General features: G+C 38.9%; 1 protein-coding gene across 1 annotated transcript; it reads left to right on the top strand.

Moving 5' to 3' along the window:
- Positions 1 to 406: 406 nt before the first annotated feature.
- Positions 407 to 21,789, top strand: LOC139685947 (uncharacterized). The gene is made up of 7 exons (XM_071583086.1): positions 407 to 825; positions 2,315 to 2,452; positions 5,429 to 5,632; positions 11,988 to 12,239; positions 13,939 to 14,643; positions 18,655 to 19,052; positions 20,694 to 21,789. Exons 1-6 carry the CDS (start codon positions 694 to 696, stop codon positions 18,958 to 18,960), a joined length of 1,737 nt encoding a protein of 578 aa, XP_071439187.1. The 5' UTR covers positions 407 to 693; the 3' UTR covers positions 18,961 to 19,052; positions 20,694 to 21,789.
- The last annotated feature ends 822 nt before the right edge of the window (positions 21,790 to 22,611 follow it).

Genomic DNA, 22,611 nt, shown 5'->3' with positions numbered 1-22,611 from the left:
ACCACTCCGAGGTTATATCCAAGTCTTTAGAGAATAGCTCGCGATCTCTCTTTTTGAACCTCTATTAGGCTCCTTATTGCATGTTATACCAACGTGTCGTGTTTATTTTGTTTGTGGTTTTTTTCCCTTTTACGGCTAATGACCAAACACCCCCCGCCACATACCCTTGCAGGGTAATATGTAGATGTACAGGATTTTACAAATCAAATGTCAAAGCTTGTCAACCCGATTTACTGCTTCAATTCAATAAATTAAACTTCCATCCACGAAAAAGATTGAGTTGAAATAGACGCCATAGTGAATGTTTACATTCGTGTTTTGCTGAGGTGTCCAATAGGTGGCGTTGGTTTCCTATGTTTAGGAAACAAAAATGTAGGCTTTTCGTGTAAAAGTTTTCTGTGTAATATTTATATTAATATTTGTGCTAACTTCGGATTCACATGACTCAATACAGTGTATAAATTGGAAAAGTTAATCACCAGTCGCTGCAGCAAGTCATGTAATGTACTGTTGTTAACTTTATAACTAGTTTAATCCACTTAATGACGACATGTACTTACATACAGTCTTCAGCTGGGAAGAAGCTTTGTCTTGGTAAACTGATGGTTTTCTGAACAATTGCACTAGTAGCCTGCAATCCGATATTTGCACGTGAAGTTTAATATTGAATAACATCTGAAGATTGTGACAATTATGGCGACGAAGAATATAGAAGATTTGTGCCGAGTCTGTGTCCAAGAGAGCCACTCCTACAAGCACATTTACTCCGATTGTATCGAGGATGATTACATATATGAAGTTATGAACGCATTGTGCAACTTAGGGGTAAGTACTTCACCTGGCTACTAAAATGCTACAACAGTTTTTTCCTCTACTTTCTTTAAACAGCGCACATTATTGATCCTTTCTTGAGCACCTTCGTTTACTTGGATGTTGTGTGATGTAATGTCCTAGATTGAGTTAATTGGCGATAGTTTTCTTGGGTTAACACCAATTGCGACTTGATATTCGCGATTTATATCATGAATATCTATATCAACGCTATAATTCAGCCTCAGAAAATAGTATTTCGATCATATTTCGGGGCTATCACGATATGATGTGACTCAACGAAAGGTCTTCACAGTTTTATGTTGAAATCTTGCCCTAAATATGTCTCATGAGTAAAATTTTCAAATTCGGAGCATATAGAAGTGGGATTATTCGTTTTATTGCCTGTGATAGCTTTGTGTTTAATGTCTAAATGTATCATCTCCGTGCGGAAATCACCCGATAAGGTTAACTATGAATTGAATACGTTAAAATTAGGGTGTACACCCTTAATATTTGGCATATTTTGTTCGCAATCGTATCCCGTCTTTAAAATTTGCCTGTTTCCCCTGCCCAGTAGAACAATTAACATTGTGGTTCTCATTAATTATAATATTTTAACATGTTATCCACACGGTGACAGAAAAGAACTTTGTCGTATTTTATATTAACGTTGGTCGTATAAATAAAAGTACTTTAAGAAAAAAACAGAAGAAAGTCGTATTTCGCATTGGCGAGAAAATCGATTACTATAGCAACAAATAACAACATGTCATATTTTGAATACAACGCAAAAATGCGGTAAGTCTAATCAGCTTTTACAATGAATTTTACTTACTGCATTATTATTTTAACTACGTTTGTGTATGAAAATTATCGACCTCTCATGCTAACATTGTTATATTCTTAAGAAAAACCAAAATTATGGAGAATTAAAACCAACTGACTGACTAATTCTAACTTGAAGGTAGGGACAATTGAATTAAATGAATTCAATCCATCGGTAGGAGATCTTTTTTTGCCGTTAATTATACTCTGTGTACGATACTTGGGCCCTGTAATATAGACTTCATGAAGAATTAACAAAGGATAATCGGTTAAAGTTGGTCTTTGATGGGTCAGTGCTTACATGTGTGTTTGTATCTGTAAATCTTGTAGTCAAATATCCCCGATGTGAATAATAATGTAAACTTGTTCCAAATAAATAAGATGTGGGTGATTCATCGAAGGAATAATAATAATTGTGTATGTATACATATTTATCTAATCAGAACCGATTCAAAACAAGCAGTACTGAGTAATTGCGATAAATATTACGTTCAGTAGTGAATGAATGGGCATTTATGCATAAGGTTCGAACTTTCCCCAATTAGACGCATGTGAATTACGAAAAATATATTTGAAATGAAAACCTGTATCTTGTAGGCTGTCAAATATGGTGCATTTCTGTAGATATGTTAGTTTATTTGTGTGTAACTTTTAAGATTCCTCTCCTACCTTCCAGATATGTCACAGCGATGGTCTTCCGGAGTACATATGCAATGAGTGCTTCCATAAAGTTTTGGGATTTCACAAATTCCAGAAAACTTGTCACGATGGCAAAACGGCCCTTATTAGCATTAAGATGAAATACAGCACGGAGGTAATGAGATAAAAAATATGTTCGCTTTGGGGATATTATTCACTTTATGAATAATTAATAATGGGGAATTGGTGTTTACAGTATGAAAAAAACTGATTTTTTATACATATGTAAATAAATATATATATAGTATATGTATATTATTTTTATAAGGTAATCTTTTGGTTTCGTTAGGTTTTAAATGGACACAATTACCAAATAAATACTTTATCTTTCTCCAAATAAAACACAAAAATCCAGCAACCCTCTTCCCTACATTTCCTCATTCCCTCTTCATCTCTGTAAGTCCCTCTTCATCTCTGAGTACTTCCTTTCTCCCTTCATACATCCCTATCTATCACCTACTATCCCTACTTACTCCCAATGACAATAACATTCTCCCCTCTCTATTTATTATACAGTCTTCTTCTTCAACATCCATTCACTATTAATGCCGATCAATCAATCCAATCTCTTCCAATCCATATCTTTCTTCTCCTTGCCTTTCTCCTCTTATGCCTGTAGTTATAATATCTCCAAAACAAACCCCTCTCTCTCTCTCCTCGCCTCTCTTAACCATAGATACCTAGTGCTCTATACTATACTTCCTCATTCCTTCTTTCGGTCCATTCTATCCATCATTCTCTCCTCTCCACACACACACCTACATTAATAATTATATATACATATATCAATTGATGAGCCTCCAGTCTACGTCTATCCTCCTGCTTAAAATGACCACGTTTCCATTGCCATGCACATAACTACGCTTAACATATCAAAGTTGTCTAACGAGTCTTTTCTTATTAACATCCTTAAAATCAACGTCCCTCTCTCATCTTAATTCCCTCCTCCTCCTTGTCTATGAAAGTCTCTTTGCCTAATACGACGCAATTCTTCTCCTTACGTCCCTACTACTTTGATACCGTGTTGGTCCAAATAACACTTCCTGAGATACGTTTAAAGTGTTCTAACTGCTCTAGTTTAAGCTTATTATTATTATTAAGCTTCCTGAGATACGTTTAAAGTGTTCTATCTGCTCTAGTTTAACCTCTGCTTATTTTTTGCCCTCCTATTTTAATGTTTAGGTAAGCATTTTTATTTCTGGAATATCACATAACCTTTGTTTTATTTATATTGATTCTCATCCCTTATGTCTATCTTTTGCACTGACTAATAAGGCCTTTTTATAGCATTGTGGGAAATTCACACATAGGCAGGGCGACAATCAGGGGTGCCAGTTTACTTAATGGTACAATGGGCCGGTTATGGTTTCCCTTAAGGAAGAATACATCTGGTATACTACTTTGTTAAGGTCCTCATAGATTGGGTGGAGCTGCAGGGGTCACCAGAGATGCCTATTTGCCAATTCGGAATGGAAACCAGGGCCCTCTCTCTAGTTAGGAGTCTCCAACGCTCTACCCACTGGCCTAACAGAACCTAAATATATATTAAACACTTACGCACAGAAAGATATATTATATATATATTTATATCTATGCATGAAAACGAATGCGGAAGTACTAGGTATGTTGAGAGGAGAGGAATGAGGGGTTTGTTGGGAGGTATTACTACTAAGGAGGAGGCAGATGTAAGAATGGATGAAGGGCATATTGATCGGCAGATGAAGACTGTTATAGAGTGGAGAATGATAGGGAAAGGAGTAGGTAAGGATAGGAGCCAGATAGGGATGTCTTAGTTATGGAATGAAAGGAGGAAGGAAGTACACAGAGATGAAGAGGGACTTGATGTAGAGTGTATATATTATATATTATATATATATATATATATATATATATATATATACATATATGCATATAATATACATAGGATAGTGGGTTGTGTTTTGTTCGGAGATATTTATAGGGTGGTTGTGTCTAACCAAAGGATACCTGGTAGATTACTTAATTATATATACAGGTACATATATATATATATATACTATATACATACATATGGGTCGCGGTAGCCCAGGGGGTAGAGCATTGAACTACTGACCGGAGGGCCCCGGGTTCGATTCCCGGACAAGGCACTCTGGGCCCCTGCAGCTCCACCCAAGCTAAAGTGATTTGTCGGGTACCAGGAAACCATAACCGGCACAGGGAAAGGAACTGGCCCCCCTACCCTGATGTGTGAATTTTCAGACGCTGTATAGGGCTTAGTACTGGGTGATCTCTACCATCACCTACTAAACCAACCTTTGGGTTGATTACTGTGTTTATGGTTTATATATATTTATTTATTTATATATATATATATATATATATATATATATATATATTTATATATATATATATATATATGCGTGTGTGTGTGTGTATATATAATATACATAGGATAGTGGGTTGTGTTTTATTTGGAGATATTTATAGGGTAGTTGAGTCTATCCAAAGGATACCTGGTAGATTATTTAATTATATATACATATGGTTATATATATGTACATATATATACATATTTATACAAATATATATATGTATATATATATATATATATATATGTATATACATATATTTATATACATATATATGTACATATATACATATATATATATATATATATATATATATATATATATATATATATATATATATATATATACATATATATGTACATATATACATATATATATGTACGAGTATTTATTCGCCGTTTGGCGGGATTTCGTGTTTGAATGTATATATATATATATATATATATATATATATATATATATATATATATATATATGTATAAATGTATATATATATATGTATATATATATGTATATATATATGTATATATATATGTATGTATATATATATATGTGTATATATATATATATATATATATATATATATATACATATATATATATATAATGTTTATGTGGAATGTTGTTTGTCTTATGTACGTGTTCCTATCCCTTCTTTTACTATCTGTGTGTATGATGTGAAATCTGTTTTAACGACCAATAATTGATATTTCTTCCCCTTGTTTATTTTCTCTCCCCGTGCAGATGGTTGTAAATCCGATGGAAATCAAGTCTGAGGTGTTCATTGACGAAATTGATTGCAACCGCTACGAATGCAGCAAGGAGGAACCCGAGGACTTGGCGACCACCGAGGACTGCGATTTGGTCGTCCACACACAGGTGGAGGCGGTGCTGTCAAATCCAGATGAGACAAATGACCAACAGCTGTCGTCACCCAAAGAGACTGATGTGAGTTGTTGTCTTTCAAATTGCTTGTACGAGATCCATCCAATAAACTGAATTTTTGATCAAGGTAGTATATACACACATACATGTATATATACATGTATATACACATGTATATACATATATATATATTAATTATAATAAAGCACCCTTCTTGGAAGTCATCCTCTTCAAAGGCAGCAGTTAGGCTTTTAATCAGTAGCAGTAGTTTTCTATATTGTCTTTTCTTCTTTGCTTTATTATTATTATTTATTGTCTGTCTCTCTTCTCCAACAAACATATTATTATCATCTCGTGTGCCCCAAAGTGTGATATGACACGATATACAATGTCCCCTCCATTCATTCTCATCACATTTCAATGCAATTTATATCGGGAATATATACATGGAAAAGTCGCAGAAAGAGGCAGAGATCTATTAAGAATATAATAATAAAGAAGAGGAGGATTGTGATGATCAAATGATCAATGGTGATTTGAATTAATTAATTTAGCCAGAAACAACGGAGAACATACATCAATGTGCTCTCTGAATAATGTGCTCTGAATTGGTGTGCATTGGGTCATTCATTGGTGTTTGTTTGAGTGTCATCTAAGGATCCATCCATGTCCATCCATCCTATCATATCGAGTCATTCATGGCAATGAAATACATAGTATTAGTATTATTACTGTGTGTGTGTACTGTTGATAATTTACTATAAATTCAGTTCTACACTATTCATCAGCTGACATCATCATTCTAATCACAGTTATTATTATTATAATATTGACGATTAGATAAGAAGGACAATGGACCATTGCACACACGATCAATGTTGTATCAACGTCAAACACAGGTGATGGGAATAGGAAGGTCTTTATAAAAGGCCTTGCATCTTAATCCGTGTTGGCGTCTTATTGGCGTTATGGTGACCATACGTTTTCTTCGATATTTCTTCTTCTTCAGAGAATTGTCAGTGTACAAAAGAGCTTCAGTCAGTAAATTTCTCAACTGTATAACTTTAATACGACCGCACTTCACAGTAAAAACTTGTGATAATTTGGTTTGTCCCTCAGTGTATACGTCAATTTTCATTTTCAGACGACAAATGGTTTTTTAAAACCAGGAAAACATAATAGGAAACTAGTAAAACAGTCATAGTAACCTTCAAAATGCCCGAGGGAGACGTATATAGGAACATAGGTATGTGATATCATACGGAACACAGTTTATAGACTAATGGTAAGATGGACAAGACGGACAGTTGCACACATGATCAATGTTGTCGTGTCTAGAATTTGATCGTAGCATTTGTAAATAATATTTTTGCATAGAAATTTAATTAAAGTTTTAAAAAAAGGTGTTTTGGTGTTGTTTATAAAGTACGCCTGTATATTATCGTAAAAATTCTAAAAAAAACTTAAGTCGAGAAAAAATTAAGAAAAGCTTCATCGTAAATTTCACGGGTGAAATAGAGTCGACAGAATTTAAATGCGATCGACACTGTTCTAGTTGTCTATCGGAACCTATCCGCACATTGGAGATATCGCCTATGTATATATAAACCACTTAAATACATGATTAGTGTTGGTATGGGTCTAGGAACCGAGAAACAATTTGGGTTTTTGGAAATATGTACCGTTTTTTGTCGATCGACCATCTTCAATAAAATCCTTAATCCACTTTGAAATCTTAGATGTTTTAACTTAAGATAGCATTATCACCTTATAAAACAGCCGTCAGTGCATTTCTCAGTAACTTCTTGATAACTTTGACCACCGATATTCTGTTAAAAACTAGATTGGTTGATTCGTTTCTCCATGAATTCGTCAATTTCCATTTTATTTTGCTGTATAAACTTTATTTTGTTTAAAAATTAAGTTTTATATACGCATATCAATGATTTTCTTGTCTACTACCTTGATCAAAAAGTTCCCGGAATAACCACCGTGTGGCGCTCCCATCGTTCCGATTTGAGTTCTGTTTTTTTTGTTAAATTGGTACATCTGTTGTTGATATTCCCTTTAAATCTTAGTGTCATAACTTGACATTTGCAAAAGTTACGGTCGGTTTTCGGTATGTCCATCAGTGCTTCCTGCGATTTTTCCATTACTTCCTCTCGGCTGCTAAAACGCGTTCCCCGTAATGGTTTTTTAACTCGATTGAACAGAAAGAAGTCACAGGGAGCCAAATCAGGTGAATTCGGTGGCTGTTGGATGGTATTTGTTGCATTTTTCGTCAAAAAATTACGAATAATGATAGCACTGTGCGACGGTGCGTTATCATGGTGCAAAATCCACGAGTTTTCTGCCCACATTTCTGGTCTCTTTCGGCGAATTGCTTCACGCAAACGTCTCATAACGCCCAAATAATACTCTTTGTTTACTGTCTGGCCTTCTGGCAAAAATTCATGATGCACTACACCGTTGTAATCCATGAAAACCGTCAGCATTGCCTTCTTTTTTGACTGAAAACGACGTGGTTTTTTTGGTCTTGGCTCATTTGGTGAACGCCATTCACTTGCCTGATGTCTGGATTGCGTGTCGTACTCATAAACCCACGTCTCGTCTCCAGTAATGATCCTTTTGATGAATGTGGGATCGGATTCAGCCTCGCAAATCATGTCTTTTGCGACGTCAACACGGTCTCTTTTTTGCATGAAATTGAGGTCTTTTGGCACCAACTTTGCTGCTACACGACGGAAACCCAAATCATTAACCACTATGTCTTGGGCGGATCCATAGGCAATGTTCAAGTCCTCCGCTATTTCTCTGATGGTTAATTTGCGGTTATTGACCAACATTTCTTTTACTTTATCAATTTTTTCACCGACTTTCGATGTCGATGGTCTGCCACTGCGTTCATCATCTTCGATTGACTCACGACCACTTCTGAACCGCTCGTGCCACTGGTAAACGACCGTTTTTTTTAGAGAATCGTTGCCGAAACACTTTTCCAACATTTCCAACGTCCGTGCGCCACTAAATCCGTTTTTACGCAAAATTTAATACAAGTTCGTTGTTGCAAATTTAAATCCATTTCTGAAATTGTAAAAAATCGCCAACACACACAGAGATAGATGTACTCTTGGCTACGTAACTTTTGCAAATGTCAAGTTATGACACTAAGATTTAAAGGGAATATCAACAACAGATGTACCAATTTAACAAAAAAAACAGAACTCAAATCGGAACGATGGGAGCGCCACACGGTGGTTATTCCGGGAACTTTTTGATCAAGGTAGTATACCTTCTTCTAAGTACTCTCTCTGTCAATTCATAGTAATGGCTATCTATGCCTTATCATTATTATTATTATTATATATTCCATCTTCTTCTTATATTCATTTCCACTGTTTAATAATAAAGCACCCTCCTCCTTTGGGAAGTCCTCCTCCTCTTATTTAAGGGCAGTTCAGTTCTTATTAAGGTGCTTCCTATTTAATCAGCAATAGTAGTTTTCTATGTATCGTCGTTTCTTATTTGCTTTAATATTATTACTGTACATTTCTCAGTAACTTCTCGATAACTTTAACCACCGTACTTCAATGTAAAAACTTGATATGTTGATTTGTTGCTCCGTGATTTCGTCTATTTCCATTTTATGGACAAATAGTAAAAACATGAAAGGACAACAGAAACTAACATTACTGGTATACGAGGGCGGTTTAATAAGTACCCATGTTAGAAATGAAGAAACCATTTTTTTATAATCATTTTTTTTTTCATTTTTCAACACAGTCACCTTTTTAGATAAGATACACTTCTCCCAACGTTCTGGCCATTTTTATAACCCCTCCAAAAAATAGGATTTGTCAAACTCTCTCCAATATATGACTCTGTCCCTCAGTGATAAATTCAGACTTTGAGCTAAATTTTTTTCCCGCAAGCCATTTCTTCACGTTAGGGAATAAGAAAAAGTCACAGTCAGCCAGATCGGGAGAATACGGGAGGGTGTAGCAGAAATTCATAACTTAGTTCATGCAGTTTGGCGGAGACAACTCTGGATCAGCTTGTTGTCCACCGTGAGCAATCGCGGCACCCATCGGGCCAACAAATTTCTCATTTCGCCAATCTAATCATGTAATAAAATATTAATTGCCGTTCTGGTCGACGCACCTCCCATGGCCTCTGCTACTTAATGCACTTCATTCGTCGATCAGTGAGAATCATGGCGTGGACTTTTTGAATGATTTGTCGCAAGGGGCGTTTCCATGGTGCAACACAAAGGGTATCGGGGAAAGTCAGAATAACTACCCTGAGTCTTACCCAAACAATCGTTTATTATACAACATACAGTTATAATGTACCATTTACAAAAGGTATACACAACTTATGGATGGCTAGACCCTCAGTAAACCAACGTGCGTCCGTCGGGAAGGAAGGGAGGGCAGGGCGCACGCGGTCACGACAGGCATAACCTAGGCAGAGCCCTCGTCCGTCCGGAAGGGAGGGAGTATGGCAGGGCAGACGCGGTCATGACAGGCATAACCTAGGTAGAGCCCTCGTCCGTCGGGAAGGAAGGGAGTATGGCAGGGCAGACGCGGTCACGACAGGCATAACCTAGGCACAGCCCTCGTCCGTCGGGAAGGAAGGGAGTATGGCAGGGCGGACGCGGTCATGACACGCATAACCTAGGCAGGGCCCTCGTCCATCGGGAAGGAAGGGAGTATAGCAGGGCAGATGCGGCCACGGCATGCATAACCTAGGCAGGGCCCTCGTCCGTCGGGAAGGAAGGGAGTATAGCAGGGCAGACGCGGTCACGACACGCATAACCTAGGCAGGGCCCTCGTCCGTCGGGAAGGAAGGGAGTATAGCAGGGCAGACGCGGTCACGACACGCATAACCTAGGCAGAGCCCTCGTCCGTCGGGAAGGAAGGGAGTATGGCAGGGCGGACGCGGTCACGGCCCACATAACCTGGGCAGAGCCCTCGTCCGTCGGGAAGGAAGGGAGTATGGCAGGGCGGACGCGGTCAATACACGCATAACCTAGGCAGAGCCCTCGTCCGTCGGGAAGGAAGGGAGTATGGCAGGGCAGATGCGGTCACGACAGGTATAACCTAGGCAGAGCCCTCGTCCGTCCGGAAGGAAGGGAGTATGGCAGGGCGGACGCGGTCACGACACGCATAACCTAGGCAGAGCCCTTGTCTGTCAGGAAGGGAGGGAGTATGGTAGGGCGGACGCGGTCATGACACGCATAACCTAGGCAGAGCCCTCGTCCGTCGGGAAGGGAGGGAGTATGGCAGGGCGGACGCGGTCAATACACGCATAACCTAGGCAGAGCCCTCGTCCGTTGGGAAGGGAGGGAGTATGGCAGGGCGGATGCGGTCACGACAGGTATAACCTAGGCAGAGCCCTCGTCCGTCCGGAAGGAAGGGAGTATGGCAGGGCGGACGCGGTCACGACACGCATAACCTAGGCAGAGCCCTTGTCTGTCAGGAAGGGAGGGAGTATGGTAGGGCGGACGCAGTCATGACACGCATAACCTAGGCAGAGCCCTCGTCCGTCAGGAAGGGAGGGAGTATGGTAGGGCGGACGCCGTCAGGACACGCATAACCTAGGCAGAGCCCTCGTCCGTCGGGAAGGAAGGGAGTATGGCAGGGCGGACGCCGTCACGACATGCATAACTTTAAAATCATTGAACCAATATCTAACCGTGGTCATAGATGGCAAAGTGAAGTGTCCCCATCCAACAGCATCCAACTTTGCTTCCATCTCCTCGCATTTCTTCCCATCCAAAATAAAACAAAAAGTGAATTACCAAGCGATACTGCTCTCTTTTTCCATCTTCAAGTGAAAATCACACAAAACACGTCTTACTTACGTACTGGCTCCCAAATCCAAACTAACCTTTTTAAATCAGTCTGTAATTTTTTCACCGTCGTTTGATAGATGGCAGCGCGCGATGATAGCATAAACTTCCCTCAGGAATGCCCTTTGTCGTCAAACTCAGGGTACTTATTGAACCGGCATCCTACAATACGCACAGCTGGAGATCCGCCAAGGATAGTCAGCTCATTGGGTTGCTCTGGCAACTTGGCATCTAGCTAATAAATGTAGGCTGTAGTCCAAGGCGTCATGGCCATTTCATTACACCTGTTCCTGCAGTTATCGCAGAGATCATATATGTTTCCAAGAATAATTGCTCAAGCAATGTGAAAACATCAATTTTCATTGGGATTCAAACTATTGCAATTGTTACGTGGGTTAATATTTAATTTTAAATAAACTCTGAACAATTCCTCAATATTCGTGCACTTTTAAGATGCACAGATGTACGTTAGAAAAATAATTATATCAATACTTTCGGATCACACTCGTTTAAGGGCAATAGCTCTAGTGAGTGATGGCCTTCCATTTGTTTCCCGTCGCCTAGGAGAGCTACAAGACTGTCAAAGGTGAGGAGGGCGCCAGTATCCACCCGGTGGGACTCGTCAAATGTCCTCGTGAGCAGGTGGCAGTGGATAGTACACTACGGTTTGCACATGTCTCGGGAAGAAGTCCTTGGGGGCAGGAGGTTGATGACGCCACAGGCTGCTCGGACGAAAGGGTGCTACCATCCATAGAGGCACCATTGCAGCCGGAAAGTGCAATGCGGAATGGGCCAGAAGAATACCAATTTGCTGGGGTAAGCAGTTAACTATTATGAACCCATGGTGTATATTAGGTTTATATATACGAGGGAGGACTCAAAAATAACAGGAATGTTGTTATAGATTCTTTAGTTCTCAATATATTTATGGTTAAATTTTGTTTGCCTTCAAAGTATTCCTCATAGACCACAATGCACTTCTCTCGATATAAGTGTTTCTATGCTGGCATTATATATATTTTGAATGATAGTTCGATTCTTCTTCTGGTATACCCCACTAATCAACTGTTTATACGGTAATGTGGCTCGGTATAATACTTCAGAGAAGTCTGGGGTCAGTTTGGCTGACCCAATGAGGAAATCTCATTTGAGGAAACATGTACCTCTCCAGATATAAGTCCCATACCCTGTTTGTATAAGATGGGAGCACTAAAGAATAGAGACTCACTAGTTTTTGAATATTTGCTGTGGTGCAAGCCACCTTTTTCAAGGAAGAGAAGGAAAGAACTGGTCCTCTTTTACTTTGAGAAAGGTGGCTTTGTGTATGTCCTTTGAGAAGGATATTCAAAAAAGAATAGAAACTCACCAGTTTTTGAATATTTGGGGTGGTGGAAGCCAACTTTCTCAAGGAAGAGAAGAAAAGAACTGTTCCTTTTCCATATTTCCCATTGGGAAAGGTGGCTTTTGTATGTCATTTGAGAAGGACATTCAAAAAAGAAAAAAAATTCACGTCTTTGAATATTTGCTGTGGTGCAAGCCACCTTTCTCAAGGAAGAGAAGGAAAGAACTGTTCCTTTTCCATCTTTCCCTTTGAGAAAGGTGGCTTTGTGTATGTCCTCTGAGAAGGACACTCAATGAAGAAAAGAAACTCCCTAGTTTTTGAATATTTGGGATGGTACAAGCCACCTATCTCAAGGAAGTGAAAGAAAGAACTGTTCCTCTTCCTTTTTTCCTTTGAGAAAGGTAGCTTTTTTTATGTCCTTAAAGAAAGGACACTGAAAGAAGAAAAAAAACTCCCTGTTTTCGAATTTGTGGTGGTTCAAGCCACCTTTCTCAAGGAAGAGAAGGAAGGAACTGAGTGAAAGGCTATAACAGAATGGGCTGGAAAGGCTGGATTGAAGGAGAAGGTGGTGAAAGGTTTGCAGGTGGAGGAGAGTTGGGAGGGAGATTTTTGGAATATTGGGAATATTGTAGGTTTTTAAAGCGGAGAAGGATGAAGATATGTGTACATTAGGGTAATTAATGTCTAATATTAACTCCTGGGTTATTCAATGGATTGAGGAGCCATATATATGCCTGCTCCCTTGTTTTGAGTTGGAGTGGAGGGTCAGATGGTGGGAGGGATGCTAAGATGGATACACTGTAGCAATTATCAAAGGGAGTGTTGTGTTCGGAGGTGTGTTTGAGGATTGGGAGTGTACCAAACAGGGAAGAATTCTTGGAAGAGGCACAAATGGGTATTGATTCTAATATTGAGGGGTGTGGTACACTGTCTAATGTAGAAGAGAGGGCGTAGTTGGCTCTTCAGAAGGTAAACTACATTGCTAGACTTGCAAATGGAGTCTGGATTGGTGGGAGAGTGTTAAGAAGGAGTTGGGAACAGGATGGGTTTACAAATTGATGATTTATTGATGTACATTCAAAATAAGTGTCCAATTCATGTTTTAATGCATTCCTAGCATTGTTAAATGACGTAGGGAGTGTGTAAACATTTCATTTCTCTCCCAAACATTAGGATAAGCCGGATTTCAGCCAGAATACCGCACTCAACTTAGTGTGTCCTCCACGAGACCGTAGCAGACCGACCCTTGACCCCTGCGAACCGCCTTTCGTGAACCAAGTCGACGGTTTCATCATCAAACGGATCTACAAAGGTACCGAAGAAGACCTTACGGACAGCCTCGGGGATATGGGCGGTGTACCGTACATGGGACGCGGTCACGACAAGGCATCACGGACGGGATATAAGTGTCCGCATTGCGGGAAGTCCATATCTCGTCGTTTCGACTTTGAGAGTCACCTACGGATTCATTCCGGTATCAAACCGTTTGAATGCCACATATGCCATGCCACGTTCAACCTCAAGAAACGTCTCAAAGCACACATGAACGTGCACAGCGCAATGAAGTTGTTCATCTGCGCACATTGCCAACGCAAGTTCAAGAGTAAGGATGCGTTGCGTCTCCACATCTATGTTCACATGGGGGAGAAGCTACCGGAGAGGCCGTCAAAGGCATCGGAGGTCTGGTGCAAGGTTTGCGGCGTAAGCGTGCTTGAGAGTTGCCTTGCGTACCACATGCGCGTCCATGCAAGGGAGTTGGTGTGCGAGGTTTGCGGGGAGATGTGCCGAGACGTCGATGCCGTGAATGAACACAAGAGGGTACACAACCACGATAAGAAGTTTCAGTGTACCAAATGCGGGAAGCGGTACGGCTTGAAGGTGAGTGCCGCGGTACGGTATGTGCCGTTTGATAAATAAATTTGAAGGTATGCGCGGAGATTGATGTGTAATAATGGTATGAAATGAATGTATTATGTAAATTCAATGATTGTTGGCGATAAATAGTTGTGTAGTTGTAAATTTTCAATTATATTAACTATTGTTGTAGTTATTCAACAATATGTGAATGATAAATGTGTGAACAATAGGTATTTAACAATGATGTAAGTTTAATTGAGTCTTTAAACAAGCACAGGGGTGATTTAATAATAGGGATTGTTTGACGGTAACAATAGTTTTGAATGCTTTGATTATTCCGGTGTGAGAGTGACCTTATTGTTACAATTACTCACTCCGCGGTGATTATGCAAGTATAACAATTGGTTCAAGGTATTGATTGTTCTGTTTGCAACAGTTATTTGTTTGTAAAGGCCACCAAAACGTCACAGCGACGACTCAAAGGTGAGGTTTGCGTAGATATGTCTGTTCCTCAAAATTTATCAGTTATTCAAATTTCTCAGTGATTTCGTACGGTAAAAGTTATCGTGAGATATGTACCGACAGCTCTGTATACGTCGATAATTCCCTGAATTTAAAACATTGTTTTGAAACTGAGATTGAATCTAACCGAAAAATCCAAAAAGAAAAGTCGATCGAAAACTCAAGTCATACTCTTCGGTTTTCTTTGATGTCGAATGTTGTAGTTCTTAGTGAATTTCTTCAGGATGGACAAACAGTGAGAATGATGACAGTTCTACCTTAGATACAGTTCCCTCAAGCGTTTGAGACTTGGCGTGCGATCAAGGGGACGGACATGGATGTATCTATGGTGACATACACACACACACACCAATGAATGACACCATGACACAATGCACACCAATTCAGAGCACATTATATTCAGAGAGCACATTGATAAATATGTTCGCTGTTGTTTCTGGCTAAATTAATAAACTCAAATCACCCCATTGATCCTATGACCATCACAATCCTCCTCCTTATTATTAATATTATTCTTAATAGATCTTTGCCCCATTTTACGACTTTTTATCCAATATATATTCCCGATATAAAATGCGATGAAATGTGATTATGATAATGATGATTGGGGGGACATTGTACGTGTCATATCACACTTTGGGGCACACACGAGATGATAATAATAATATGTGTGTTGGAGAAGAGACAGACAATAAATAATATTAATAATAAAGCAAAGAAGAAACGAATAGATATAGAAAACTACTACTACTGATAATTAAATAAGAAGAACCTTAATAAGAACTTAACTGCCTTTGAATAAGAGGAGGAGGACTTCCAAAGGGGAGGGCGCTTTATTATTAAACAATGGAAATGAATATATATTAAGAAGACGATGGAATATATAATAATGATAATAAGAAGGCATAGATAGCTATTACTACGAATTGACAGAGAGAGTACTTTGAAGAAGGTATAGACAACAATATCATTGATATATGTAGACTCTGAATTATTAATAAAAATTAAGTTTTTATGGCCTCAGTTCATGTATATATTGGATGGACGTTATATATAGCAATATAAATAGATTGGTCAGAATTTTTTCCGGATAATTTGAATATAAACCTTTGTATATATGTGTAGAAGCTAATTTTTTAACGCAACAGTTCAATTTCATTCACTAATAAGTATTAACCTTCAAAATACTTATCATTTCGCAGTTTAATCCAAGTATTAACTGCAGAATTCAGAGCTGAAAAACAACCAAATTCATCTTATACGCTAGGTAATAGGTTAGTGAGTTGACTCTTGTTGAGATATGAAGTGGCAATTAGCATAAATTGAAGACACTTGCCTCCAAGGATTCTTCAAGACGCGTAGGTTTATCGTATTGATGATATCCTTCCTCCCAGGGTATCCTCTGTAATTGGCAACCATTCGGAAATTCTCAGGATCCATCGAATATCCCCAAAACGTTATAAAATCCATTCTAACCAACGCTGAAATCCATCAAACAAAACCTGATATTCCCGATATAAAATGCGATGAAATGTGATGATAATGATGATTGCGGGGGACATAGTACGTGTCATATCACTTTGGGAAGAGACACAATTAATAATAATAAAGCAAAGAAGAAATGACGATACAGAAAACTACTGATTAAAAGCCTAAAACTTCTGCCTGAAAGGAATTCCAAAGAGGCTGCTTCATTATTAAACAATGTGACAAGAAAAAGATTAAATACAAGAAAGAATATTGCCATACGTACGTAGAGAGTACTCTGAAATGGATAAAATCGTCGAAGTAGATTCTAAATTCCGTGAAATAAAGTTCTTATGGCTTCAGTTCGAGTATTCATTGGACATGGTGGACTTGAAGGGGAGAATGTTGGGCAATTGAGGGCATAGGGATGGATAAATAGGATGTTGGATGGGATAGGGATGTTGGACGGAGTGAAGGCAGGATGGAAGTATGCGGAGATGGAGAGGGACTTATTTGAAGCGTATAAAGAGTGCCAGGCGGTGTTTCGTTAGGCGAGGCTAATTAAGGAGGTACACGTATAAGTTTACAGTGTCTCTCAATCCAGAATCCTGCATTTGAAGTCTTTCTAGACCACCAATTAGTGATAATATATTATTATTGTTAAACAAAAACAATACTGTTTCCAACATATCCTGGGGAATTGCTGTTGAAGACCTGTGTTTCTTCAACACAAATCTATGTCTTCTTAAATTGACAGTTTGGGTTAAATTGGTTTGATCCTGAGTATCGGGAAAAGATCCTGACCAATATATTTATATCGCTATATGCAAGATCCATCCAAGATATACGTGAACTGAGGCCATAAAAACTTAATTTATATTAATAATTCAGAGTTTAAACATATCAATGATTTTGTTGTCTATACCTTCTTCAAAGTACTCTCTCTGTCAATTTGTAGTAATGGCTATCAATGCCTTCTTCTTATTATTATTATATATTCCATCTTCTTCTTCTTCTAATATTCATTTCCTCTGTTTAATAATGATAAAGCACCCTCCCCTTTGGAATTCCTCCTCCTCTTATTTAAAGGCAGTTCAGTTCTTATTAACGTTCTTCTTATTAAATTATCAGTAGTAGTAGTTTTCTATATCTATTCGTTTCTTCTTTGTTTTATTATTTATTTATTTATTGTCTGTCTCTTCTCCAACAAACATATTATTATTATCATCTCGTGTGCCCCAAAGTGTGATATGACACGATATACAATGTCCCCTCCATTCATTCTCATCACATTTCATCGCATTTTATATCGGGAATATATTTATGGAAAAGTTGCAAAAAAGGGGCAAAGATCTATTTTAAGAATATAATAATAATAATAAGGAGGAGGATTGCGATGATCATAGGATCAATGGGGTGATTTGAATTAATTTAGCCAGAAACAACGGCGAACATATTCAATGTGCCCTCTGGATAATGTGCTCTGAATGGTGTGCATTGTGTCATGGTGTCATTCATAGGAAGGTCTTTATAAATGCCTTGCATCTTAATCCGTCTTGGCGTCTTGTCTCGGCCATCTTCAATAAAACGCTTCAATCCACTTGGAAACAAGGATGGTTTCTTCTTCAGAAAGCATTATCGTCAGATAAACAGCTCTCTGTACATTTCTCAGTAATTTCTAGATAACTTTTACCACTGTGCTTCACCGTAAAAACTTGAATTGTTCATTTGTTGCTCTGTGGTTTCGTCAATTTCAATATTATGGACTAACAGTGTAAAACAGGAAAGGACTGCAGAAACTATAACATGACTGGCATACCATATGCACAGCTCGAAGATCCATCAAGCAGGAAAGACGGGTCCTCATTGCGTTGCTCAGAGAACTTGCGCCTAGCTATTGGGTGTGGGGTTATATAGTCCACGTCATTGCGTCCAGATTGGATCAGTTCAAGCATTCATTGCGTAGACCATGTATTCAGTTGTCGTTGTGTAAAGTAAGGTGTTTTTGTTGACACCCTTTCCTCTTTCGCTTCTTCCAAACAGGGCAACCTTGTCCAACATATGCTGGTCCACACGAATGACAGGCGCTTCTCATGCAAGACTTGCTCGAGGAGTTTCTACACAAGTTCAAGACTTCGACGTCACGAAGAAACGCATTCTTCCGAGAGGAAAGTACAGTGTAACATCTGTTCCAGAGCCTTCAAGACGAAGCACTACCTGTACCAACACCTGAAGACGCACCGCAACTCGGAGCCATTGTACAAGTGCGGAACTTGCGGTCAGAAGTACAAGTGGCGGGGTGATTTGCGGAAGCATTGCAAGACCAAGAATCATCCCATCTCTCTGTAGACTGATCTCGGAAGTGAATGGGAAGCCTTAAATGATGTCCGTAAAAGGGTGTTGCTTCAAAGGAGACGGCTGAATGTCTCCCCCGGGCTGAGGTATGTGAATCTATGATCTATTTGTGCATTAAAAGATACTAGAAACTCACAAAGATTGATATTAATTACTGAATAGTTTAACGGAGCACTCATTCCTGAGTTATTTATATTATTTCCAGAAAGGTTAAGGTACCAATTAGTTTGTCAAGCCTGTTGAAGAACAAGGTCTGTTTAAAAGGTATCAGGCCTTTTGTATTGTTTCAAAAATTATTTATTTATTCGTGAGTATCTATTTTGTCCCCTTCAAAGTAATCTCAATTAGATATTATACTAGGGAGGTTTAATAAGTACCCATGTTTGACGACCAAAGGGCGTTTTCCTGAGGGAAGTTTATGCTATCATCGTGTGCTGCCATCTATCAAACGACGGTGTAACAAATTTCAGACTGATTAAAATGTTAGTTTGGATTTGGCAGCCATTTGAGTGTAAGACGTGTTTTTGTGATTTTCGCTAAATTGGAAAAAGAGAGCAGTATTGTTTGGTAAATTGCTTTTTGTGTTTTCGGATGGGAAGAAATGCGAGGGGATAAAAGCAAAGTTGGATGCTGTTGGATGGGGACACTTCACTTTGCCATCTATGACACCACAGTTAGATATTGGTTTAATGAATTTAAACGTGGGCAAACATCTGTTTTTGATGAGGAGCGACCAGGACGCCAGACGGCAGACGTGGTTACACCGAGGAAATCATTCAAAAAGTCCACGCCTTGATTCTCGCTGATCGACGAACAAAAGTGCGCGAAGTAGCAGAGGCTGTGGGGGAGGTGCCGACCGGAATGTCAATTAATATTTTATTACATGAATAGATTGGCAAAATGAGAAAATTGTCTCTCCCGATGGGTGCCATGGTGATTGCTCACGGTGGACAACAAGCTGATCCAGAGTTGTCGCCACCAAACTGCATGAACTACGTTATGAATTGCTGCCGCACCCCCCGTATTCACCTGATCTGGCTGCCTGTGACTTTTTTCTTATTCCGTAACATGAAGAAATGGCTCGTGGGAATTAAAATTCAGCTCAAACGAGGAAGTTATCACCGAGAGACAGAGTCGTAGTAAGGATAGAGTTTGACAAATCCTATTTTTTTGGAGGGTTTAAAAAAATGGCCGGAACGTTGGGAGAAGTGTATCTTTCTAATAAATGGGACAATGTTGAAAAAATAAAGAAAATGTTTTTGAAAAAATGGTTTCTACATTTCTAACATGGGTACTTTTTGAAATGCCCTCGTATGCTTGGGCCTAAGTCTTTTCTGATCCTCGAGGCACTTCCAAAAATCATTCCCTCTGATATTGTTCAGCTTCCCCTTAGATGTAGGCTTTATCTCTCATTAATCCTAGAGCGTAGGGCCGTCCTTTCACTGGCTTCTTCAGTTTCTGGGAACAAGGGAATGTCCCTGGGATGCCAGATCTGGGGAATACGGTGGCTGCGGCAACATAAGTGTGTTGTTTTTGGCCAAAAATTTGCACACAAGTGAATGATGCGTGTGCCGGGGCAATAACTTTAGATTAGCATAATATTTAAGAGACAATAGAATGCCGAAACACATAAATTGTGCCGAATTATACTTATCCCACAAAAAAACAGATTTATATTATTAATATTAAGAAACTTGAATCTGATTATTTTTTTGTTCTCTTTACAGTTGATCCAGCTCCGAAGTCAACGTTAAATTTGAAAGTTTGTTTTATTTTCGGTTAAGCCATTTCAAAAGTTTATTAGTATGTGCATTTTTTAATGCATCTGTGTAAAAATATAAATGTATAAGCCTTCCTGTGTGTGTGTGTGTGTTTATATAGTTGTGTGTGAGTTCCATAAGTAATGCAATTTAATTTCCCATCCCGATCCTCTTTGTCGGAGTGGAATCAAACCACGTGGAGTACGTAGAAAGCGCATTAAGCTTTGTCCTAAATTCAGTGCTCAGTGCTCTCAAGTGACAGGACGTCAGCTAGTGTAAACCTCTTCAGACCGTGTCACAAAAGACGAGCTGAAATCGCTACCGAGCTGAAATTTCAATCGAACTTTTCGCAACGTATTGAAAATGAACCCAATTATGTATATAACGTCATAACTGGTGATGAAACTTGCGTATTTTAACAGGAACCAGGAACAAAACATCAAAGCTCTCTTGAGTGGCACACGGATCAGTGCCCCAAAGCCCAAAAAAAGGCAAGAATGAGCAAATCTAAGCTTAAAAACAATGCTCATGGTCTTTTTCGACAGTTGAGGAGTGTTCCTTAAGGAGTTTGTTCCCCTAGGACAGACAGTTCACGCTGTCTACTACATGGATGTCCTGGAAAGACTCCGAAAAAGGGTTGTCAGGATGAGAAGAGCCATCTCCACTACCTGCAACTCCATCACAACAACACGCCTTGTTACAAACTACTACAAGTCTGCAAGTTCCCAGCCAAACACCAGTTGCCAACGCTGTCCCACACCCCCATATAGTCCTGACGTCTCCCCAGCAGACTTCTTTTTGTTCCCTCGGATTAAGGCAATCCTGAAAGGATCCCGTTTTTCTGTCCATAGAAGAGATTCAATCAGATGTGGCAGAGACCCTTTGCGATATCTCCCAGAAGACACCTTCCACTGCGCATATCGGTCACGGCCGAGTCACTGGGAAAATTGTGTAGAGACCAAAGGGAAGAGTACTTTGAAGAATTTTAAGAGTTCATGAAAATCTTTTTCATAGATCACTTAAAAAAATGAAAGTATTCCTTTTTGGATACACCCTGTGTATGTGTGTGTGTGTACACAAAAAAATATATATGTATGCATATATATATATATATATACACATATTCACACACACACATATATATATGCATACATATATATATATATATATATATATACATATGTATATATATGTATGTTTGTATATATATATATATATATATATATATGGGCCGCGGCAGTCCAGTGGGTAAAGCGTTGGACTGCTGACCGGAGGGTCCCGCGTTCGATTCCCGGGTAAGGCACTCTGGGCACCTGCAGCTCTACCCAAGCTTAAGTGATTTTTGGATAGTACCAGATCTTCCTGAGAAACCATAACCGGCACAGTGTATTAAGGAACTGGCCCCCCTACCCTGATGTTTGAATTTTCACACGCTGTATAGGGCTTAGTACTGGGTGATCTCTACCATCACCTGCTAAACCGACCTTTGAGTTGATTACTGTGTTTATGGTTATGTACATATATATATATATATATATATATATATATATATATATATATATATATATATATATATATATATGTATGTATATGTATATATACAAATGGTACTTTACAGAACCAAACCAGTCAATTTTTATGGTTGCATAATGGTCATAATGGATGAAAATCCTTCAATTAACTATTGTGGCCAAAGAATTTGTTAATATCCATTACAACAGCCGCAAATTGTTCATCCAACACAATTGGAAGGGTGCATTATACATGAATCTCGCATAAACCATCGTGTGATGTGTTAGTGGACATATACTGCGAAAGTGTTTAACTGAAGACGTCGAATTCCTTTTAAGTCGACGAATTCAATAGTTTATCGTCGAGTGTTTGT

The sequence above is a fragment of the Hetaerina americana genome, unplaced genomic scaffold, assembly GCF_022747635.1.
Source record: "Hetaerina americana unplaced genomic scaffold, ioHetAmer1.1.p SCAF_121, whole genome shotgun sequence".
In the NCBI taxonomy this organism is placed as follows: domain Eukaryota; kingdom Metazoa; phylum Arthropoda; class Insecta; order Odonata; family Calopterygidae; genus Hetaerina; species Hetaerina americana.
The sequence above is the reverse complement of the archived record's forward strand: the minus strand, read 5'-3'. Positions and strand labels throughout refer to the sequence as shown.